Source organism: Trachemys scripta, chromosome 2 (genome assembly GCF_013100865.1).
Source record: "Trachemys scripta elegans isolate TJP31775 chromosome 2, CAS_Tse_1.0, whole genome shotgun sequence".
NCBI classification, from domain to species: domain Eukaryota; kingdom Metazoa; phylum Chordata; order Testudines; family Emydidae; genus Trachemys; species Trachemys scripta.
This window is the reverse complement of record NC_048299.1, coordinates 62732279-62741133: the sequence shown is the minus strand read 5'-3', so window position 1 is coordinate 62741133 and position 8855 is coordinate 62732279. Positions and strand designations below refer to the sequence as shown.

The following is an 8855-nucleotide window of genomic DNA, read 5'->3' as shown; positions in this document are numbered from 1 at the left end:
GCTGCAAGTACAGCAACAATCTAATTTAAATTGTTTGACTATGAACAATTTAGTTAAAATCACTGACCAAAAAAATAGGAGTTTCTATATGGCTTAACTGCTTCCAAATGCACTAGTAAAAATGTGACCTAAGCACAAAAAAAAGTAATAAATTATAGTGATAAATAAATAAAAAAGCAGCTAAAATTGCCTGTCAAGAAAGTTAAGTATAAGAATAAGCCTACTGAAGTTTCAAATAACTAAAATACAAAAAAAAAAAAAAAAGGAAAAATGGCAGTAAAACAAAACATGGCTTAAAAAAAAAAAAAATTATCAAAGCCCAGGCCAAAAAAAGTGATCTTGCCTGTAAAAACCTTATTCAAAGCTTAAATATAAAAAATAAAAATTGTAATTTAAAAAGTAGGCAGCTTAAATATGTCATCAGCTCATTATTGCAATTTACAAAAAAAAAGTTTCAAAAGTATAAAACCATTGAAAAATAAGTTCAAAGGCTAAGCTGGCATGTCTAAGCCAAAGAAGTTTACAATTTTGATTTGGTCTCTTTTAATAACCTGTTTACAGCATAGGAAGGGCCTCCGAAATTTAAAAAAAAAACTATTTTAAAAACTAAAAAATATGTGTAAAATAAATTGGCTTTTTAAAAAATCCACTGAAAAGCCATCCAAATCTTTCATTCAAGGTCGCAGAACAGTCACAGATGCTCCTTGGGCAGCAGCCAACGTCTCCTGGCAGTCTTAACTGTGTTAGATAACCCTTTGAACGTCTCAATGCTTTTACAAAGTTTAACATTTTTTAAAGTTAAATTATAAATGTTAAACATAAATTAATAAATAAAAACAGGGACTAAACAGGCAGCCAAAAACAGGATAGTGGGAGGAGACCCTGAATCCCCTTTTCAGTAACAAAGCAACAGCTGAAAAAGCTGGGGGAAAAAATATCCACAACATGTGTGCATAAGGATTACTCATGGGTAAAAGAGTTGCAGGATTGGGCCCTAGAGATGGATTGGAGCTGCAACCTCTAGGTCTAAATCTGAACTTCCTCAAAGGCCAGGGAAGTCTGGATGTGGGAGGGCTAGATTTGGGCCTATCTGAAGTCAGATAACCTCAGGGAAGCTTGACAATAAAATATCCTCTACCAATTTTTACTATTTTATTTTAGGAAAGTTGAGAGCTGAGTATAGAGAGAAGAGAGAGGTAGGTAACATCTACACCTGAGGACATGGCTGCTCTGAAGTATGTGATGCCCATGACGTGATTAATTTTCAAAGCTTGTGGCTTTCAGAAGTTATTAGGCAACCATGCCCTGCCCTCAGGTTGTGTTCACCCAATGAGTTTTCTGAGACATAATAGCGCTTTCTCATGTTTAATTGGCTGACTGTATTGTCGGTTGATGAACAGTGTGGCTAGAGATGTGGAATAAGCCAGAACTTTCTTGTCCATATAGTTGAATTTAGCTCATCACAAAGTTAGCTGTTTTTTCTGCCTTGTCTCCAGAGACCTTTGGTTCCAAACACAGTAGCAGGGAAGTGTTGAGACCATTCTTTGCTTTTTGCATTTGTTACCTTGTTTACTTCAGGAACTGGTTTTGATGGGCTATACCTGCAGGTAATATCTTCCCAAGGAAATTTTGGCTCCATCATAGAACTGTAAACACCCATGTTGGTAAATGGGTCTGATTTGTGTGCACACGCAAACAAAAACCAGGTTCTTGTTGTTATTAAAAATGGCTAGCATTAAATTAATGCTATGTGAATATTCTGCAACTTTTGCAAAGAAAACATCATTATAAATTATCTTTTCCAGCTCCGCTCTAATTCAATTAATAGATTTTTTTTCTGTACTGCTTACTTTGCAGTACATATTAAATTATTGCATTAATATTCTGTCTTGTTCTCATTTTACCCAGTCACACTGTTGAAGATCTTTCATTCTTATGAACTGAAAAGGCTTGATTGGCTTTGTTTTTTAATTCAACTTGTGATTGCACAGGACTTTGAGGTTACTGATGGTTTATTTTAGGTGCATTCATTCTCCTTTAGCCTGTAGATGAAGGAGCTGCCAGCTGAAAGTAGATGGGACTGGGAAGAAGCCTTCTCTTTAATTGAATTGTCATTAATCCTTGCACAGAAAGGACAGGTTCATAAATTCAGTTTACATGGGAGGACTGATCAATAGGGCTCCACCATCCTCTCCCTTCAAGAGTTCAGCTCTGGGCTGAAAAAGCAATAGACAGCCACTACCTTACCTACTCCAATAGCTGTGTTGTTTTTTGCCTGCAGTGATTATTTCGATTTTTGACATTTACTTAGTTAATATAGCATCGAATATGGATTTTTTGGAAGTCCCAGTTTATTCTCTGAAATAAAAATACTGATATACCCCACCATAATGGATCAAAAGACTGAAGCTTGCAGTGGTGTTAAAGGTCATGGTTGTGGAACAATTTATTTGGGCCAGATCCTGAAAACCTTGTAGTCCCCTTGGGTACCTCACATAAGTAAGGGTCTGCAAGATTGCGGGTTCTGTTGTGTTTTCCTGGAGCTAATGGAATTAAAAATAGAAATACCCCTAAAATCAATATACTTTCTAGTCTATGCACAGCAGTTCTGCTATTGGAACAGAAATTTCACGCAAGATATAAATATGAATCATGTAAAACACACATCCAGTTCAGTCTCTTCTGTAACATCACTGCATGGAAAAAACTGGCTTGTAAAAAAAGGTTATGGGATAACTGTGGTGGCTGGGTCTATGAATCACTTTTAATATGCATTTTAGCCATACCAGTAAACATCAGCTGCAATAAGATAAAGGGGAAAGATCTCTGTTTAGCTTTCATTGCCCTTTGGGTGATAGATAGGGGGCTTAACTGTATGAATCCCCCAAACCTTGCCAAAGCACTGTATTAAGGGGCTGATCCAAAGCCAATTAAGCATGATTGGAAGCTTTCCATTGACTTCTGCAGGGTCTGGATCAAGCCCAGACAGAGTGGCTGGGGGCGTGAACCATTTGACTGAGAAGCTTCCCGGAATGTAATGCAGAGGCTGGGAAAAGGCTTTAGGCAAATGTGGTGCTGGTTTTTTATTAACCCCTCAAATAATTCCACCATTTCATTTTCACAGGGCCTGATCCTTCTTCCACTGTAACTAAGGGGAGTTTTGCCATGAATTTCAGTAGGACTGGGCCGTTAATGAAAATAAAGCAAAATCCCAGCGCTTGTGCCTTGACGGGGCCTGGCTGGCTGGCTGGCTGGCTGACTTCGGCTAGGAGCTGTTAGGCAGGCTGAAAGCTACCTTGGAGTTTCCAATGACAACTTCAGTAATAATTAGTGATGACGATGAACTAAATCCACCTAAGCCATGAAGTGATGAAAAGGCCCCTTTGTGTTTAAATGCAAACATCTCCTGTATTCACCTTATTTATAGGGGTGGACATGTTTTCTGTGGCAGTGTTTTTTTGCCTGATTAGTTTTTGCTCTCTTTGACACATTAGAATATCCCTTTGGCACCAGATTTAGCTTAGGAATAGTTTACCTAGCTCATGCAGGATAGACCTAAACTGCTTGTTCCATAAAAGGGAAGGGGGTTGTTCACAAAACTATCATGAGGTGGGGGTGGGGGGAGGTCGTATTGGAGCATTAATTTTTAAGCAGAATTCCCCATTAAAAGAAATAGGGAGAAAACTGATGGGAAGCATTGAAAGAGTTAACTGTAGGTTGCACCGAGGCCTGGTCTACACTTAAAAATTAGATTGACCTAGCTACAGTTGCTCAGGGCTGTGAAAAATTTCACACTCGGAGTGCTGTAGGTAGGTCAACCTAACCCCCAGGGTAGATATAGCTAGGTCAACAGACATTTTTTCCCCACAACCTAATTACTACCTCTTGAAGAGGTGGATTACTCCATAGACGGAAAACCCCCTTCCATCAGTGTAGGAAGCATCTACGCTATGGCCCTACAGTCGCACAGCTATAGCTGCAGTGTAGACGTGGCCTCACTTGCTGTATTACTTCTGAGCTATGCTATCTTCAATAAAGTAGTTGCCTCTGTTGGCACCTTGTACTCCCTGTTCAGCCTACATTGCAGTGGGTCAGAAGACATGATATGGCCTATTAATAAAAATGTTAGCAAGATTTTTTAAAAAAATATTTTTATTATTAAACATTTCCTCTGCAGTGTGGGAAACTCCAATTTGAGCCCTGACCTTGTAAAGGGATCTGCCACTGCAGACCCTTATGCTCATCAGGGGTCCTATTAGAAGGATTCTTCTGCAGAATCAGGATCTTAAATGATAAACTCCTTAGGTATGTCTACACCGCAAAATGAAGGTACAATTGTAGCATGGGTAGTCATGCCCATGTTAGATTTAATCTATGGGTAACAATAGCAGCATAGATGTGGTGGCAGGGGCTTCAGCACTGGCTAGAAACCACAGTACATAACCAGGGACCTGGAGGGCTTGTACTCTGATTGTTAGCCCAAGCTGAAGACTGTGCTACCACATCTACACTGCTATTGTTACCCATGTTAGCTAGATTAGATTAGCCAGCCTGTGCTACAATCACACCTTGCTGTGAAGATGTATCCCTTCTGGCAGGAACCACGTCTTCTCCTATGACTTGCATGGTGCTGAGAAAGTTAACATAATTAACTAACACATAATCATATCAGCCAAAGTTGAAATGACCCAGTCCAAAATTAGTGTAATGCAAAAACTGAACAAACTGAAAAATGGTGATAAGTAAACTAGACTTAAACAAATACATTTTTAGTCATGTAAAGTGTTACAATAGAGGAAAGCAATTTTAAAAAATATTATTGTTGTCTTGAAAGTCCCTCCCTCTGAGAAGAGATATAATTGTGACTTAATAATAATCATAGTAAGAGAAGACCTATGTAATTGTTTCTTCTGATCACAGCTTTTAATTCCAAAATTTCATTTAGAAGTGACATCTCTGTCATGGGGAAACTAATGCTGTTTTTCACCAACAAAGATGACTCTTTTATAAAAAAACACTGAAAGATTCTCGGGTAAAGGTGAAAGGTCATAAGACAAGCAATCACAAGACTCCCCCCATATTGTCAAGTTACCTTGACAATATGAATTTCTTTGCACAGCTCTGTTAATAGGAGTAGGTATGAGACCTTTAAAAACTAAGTTCCTATGTGGATAGTAAAGATCGGTGTCAGTTTTCACAAGAGTGAGGATTTGTTTCCATTTCCTTGGTCACATAATTTCCCTTCCTGTTCTGGTGTGCAGTGTGCTGTCAGCCACATGTCACCCCCAGAGCTATTTGCATTTTAGTGGCACTATACAAGTACCCATTTGTTGTTTCATCCACATGTTGCATCTTGTCAGTTACCAGAGCTGTTAGCTCTTTTGGGAAGGGCTTGTCGTTTTCACTATACGTTTATACAGTTCCTGGCACAATTGTTGATACTGTCATTTTTATTTAAATACTTACAGATAATAAGAATACTGCTGAATAGTTTGGGGCGTGCTTTGGGATTCCTCAGGCTGAAATGCACTATCTAAATAAATGCTAAGCAGTATGAGTTCTACAGAGATGTTAGGTCATTATGTACCTATCTCTGATTTTCAGCCATCAGAAGATGATCAATCCAGGAGTTTCTCTATCTTGATGTCTGTGTCTGGTTGTCAGTAATGAGGGATGCTGTTTATGGTTCAGTTTACAATTTCTCCCTTTCCTCCTCCTTGTTATTATAATCCAAAATGCCTTTTGGTTTCTGCTAACAAAAACAGAATCCCCAACACCATGGTTTTAATAGCTAATATGCATGGTGGGGGCATCTGATCCACTGCTTGAGTTAAATATAACCCTGTCTAGTGTAAGGAGAAGATTTAATGGGAAATGGTTGGCATTCTTTCTTCCTAAAGGCACAGAGAGACAGAAGGAGAGCGAGCGAGCGAGAGAGACATACAAACACACACTCACACACACACACAGAAAGGGGAAGAGAGAGCAAGCAAGACAGACATAGACAGAGAAGACAGTGTAGAGAGAGAGAGAGAGATCCCCAAAGCAGACCTGCATCTCTAAGTTGGAATTTTACAGAGTGTAGCCAGCATGGTCGTCCTCAGCTTAATAGCTTTGGGATTTTATCTTCAGCTTTTTTTCTGCTTTGTTCTATCTCACACTTCGTTCATCGACAGCGTCTTCCCCGTTTCCTCAGGTAAATGATGATGTTGCTTTAAGTCTTTTTGTTTCTTTTATTGACTGGATCTTTCCTATCCAGCCCAACTTTCACATGTGCTAGCAATTGAGGGGGTGGGAGGAACAGTACTTGATTGCACGTGTAGCAGTTCCCAGAATAGGTGGCTGGTAATTTTTCACGGCAAACCTGTTTTGCCACACACCGTGGGTTTTTAAAAAAATTGTTGTTATTGAGTTCCCTGTTCATCATAATAAACCAGAGCCTCAGCTGATGTAAATCAATGTGGCTCCATTGACTTCTATGGTGCTACACCAATTTACACCAGGTGAGGATCCAGCCCAATGAGTATATTAGTAGTATGTCTGCATGTTTCTTTCTATTTTGGATGAGCTTAGGTAGATTAGTGCAAGGGAAAGAAAATGAGTCCTGATGTATAGCTGCTTCTATAAATATATCCCTGACCTCGTCCAATGTTGCTGGACTCCAACTGGATGTTAGCAGAATAAACATCATCTGGCTCTGGCTGTGACACTAACAAACACTCCAATGACATTCATAGCAAACAAGAGCCCACTGCATGGAAAAACCCTGACAGGCAAAAGGCAAAACAGATTAATTGTCAGCTGAGCCAGGGCACTGGAAATCCCATTTAATAAGTTTTTCAGTTATAATCAGCTAGGCTTTCCTTTGCCCACTAGAAGGTGAGGGGAGAGTTGAGGAGAACTATGATTATGGCTCTTCCTTGAGTTGCTTTAGTTTCATCTTTATATGGCAAGTGTCTGTCTTTTTTCTCTCTTTCCCGCTATAATAAATGTGTGAATAGAGATGAGCCTCTACTAAAAGATTGGATTCAGCCAGCCCTAAATTTGGGTCTGTTTAAAACCAGATCCCGGTTTTGCAGCTTGAGCTCGGCTGGATCCCAAGATTCCATCACTGTTCCTAACACAATGAACATTACCCAAAAGGTGCATATTTAAAAACTGCAGATAAAATCACTTTTGAAGATACACTGTCTCCTATTTATTTTAAATCTCACTGGTGCAATAAAAGAACAGATAGAGTATAGTCAAAACATTTAAGAGGGAACAGTGACTAAGAAGGAAGTGCATGATAATAGACTTCTTAGCTGCACAATATTAACTGCCTGGGTGATTTCCTTTAGGATTTTTTTATTCTTTAAAAATCAGCTGTTAGTTTAAATGAGAAACGAATTGCATTTGCTTGAGGCAGGCGCTGTAAAGCTTCTTCTCACAGCTCTGTCAATATCCATGCACTTAAGTCTTGATCTGTTTGGATATTCCACATGGAAATCTCTCCTTAGCAGGAACTGCGGGTCAGAGATGGGAGTTGGTGAGATTTGAACAAATGTCCCTTTAGGGATCAGACTAAAACTACCACATTCATTTTTTCACTTGGGATCCAATTTCTTTCTTTCTTTGTTTTTGTCAGACAGATTTAAAAGCAGAACTACCCAGTCAGTCCAAGGCACCTATTTAGCTCCTATGGTTTGAACTTCTCATTCATAAAACATATCATCATTCATGGATTAATACTTTGCTGGCAACAAATATAATGGAGTAAACCCTTTGGGAAAGTCCTGTAGCACTTGATAGGGATAGAACCAATAAGGTTCTATAGAAGTATAACTGGTTTCTATGGCAGTTTACTCTTAAAAGCTGTAACATTTAAAAGAGAATTTATATCCTTTGTGTAGGTTTTTTAAAAAAAAAAATCCTATAGAATTCTGTAGGGAGCCAAATAATTTTCCGTTAAATTCTATGTGATGGTTCATAAACCTATAGAAATCTTATTATTTCTATTCAACTTTGTATGATTTTTCCATAAGGAAAATGTTAATGTTGAGCTACTTTTTATATCATAAAGCCCCCTATTCGTATTTTATATATGCCAAATCATATTGGACTGTTATTTAGTATACATGTTATTAGCCCTGAGAAATTATTTTGTTTATCCAAATGCTTAAAATCTCTCTTGATACACTAAATTTTAATCAAAAGAATGAGAAGTTCAGGTCATAGTTCTGGCCTTTCTCATTAAATTATTTTCATTAATGCAACACGTTTTTTTTTTTTTTTTTCTGCTAGAAAGGCAACTTACACAGCTGGTTAACAAACCAACCAACCAGGTGAGGTGGGTTTAACTTCTCTATTGGAAAGGCCTGTTGGAGAGGCCATGGGGTAGGAAAACCTCATCGCATTTTCCTCACATTGTTCCATTGGTGCAGGAGGGGTGAGTTTGTGCCAGCAACGGGGATACTGAAACTGCTGAGTCTGCAAAACTGCAACAGCGTGAAGTCTGAGATGGAAAATCAGCATTCACAAGAAAATTCAGAGTCAAGAGTGCTATTCACCTGTTTCACATAAACATTGCCACACATATAGGGCTATGCCTTGCCCATGGAGCATATGGCTATGGGAATAAGTGGGGACAGCATATAGCGCTTGAGAGTGACAGACTAATCTGCCAGCCCATACATGATGTCCTAAAAGGAGCATGGTCAGCGCCCTGTAGCCCTGAAACTGGCTAGCTGTCAACAGAGCGTACTGGCTGTTCACAGGTGGAAACAGACTTTGCTCCTAGGAGTTCAGAGGAGCAGCAAAATATTTTCCATGGTGCATCCCCTCTGGCTTGCCTACGAGGAATCCTGGCCAACAGG

At 39.0% G+C, this 8855-nt stretch overlaps 1 protein-coding gene across 2 annotated transcripts in view; it reads left to right on the top strand.

Moving 5' to 3' along the window:
• Positions 1-5869: 5869 nt before the first annotated feature.
• COLQ (collagen like tail subunit of asymmetric acetylcholinesterase) overlaps positions 5870-8855 on the top strand; it is a 66222-nt gene continuing 63236 nt past the window's right edge. For both annotated transcript variants that reach the window (XM_034760719.1, XM_034760720.1), the window contains exon 1: positions 5870-6196. In XM_034760719.1, coding sequence (XP_034616610.1) covers positions 6091-6196 — 106 coding nt within the window. In that variant the 5' untranslated portion in view covers positions 5870-6090. The remainder of the gene's footprint in view (positions 6197-8855) is intronic.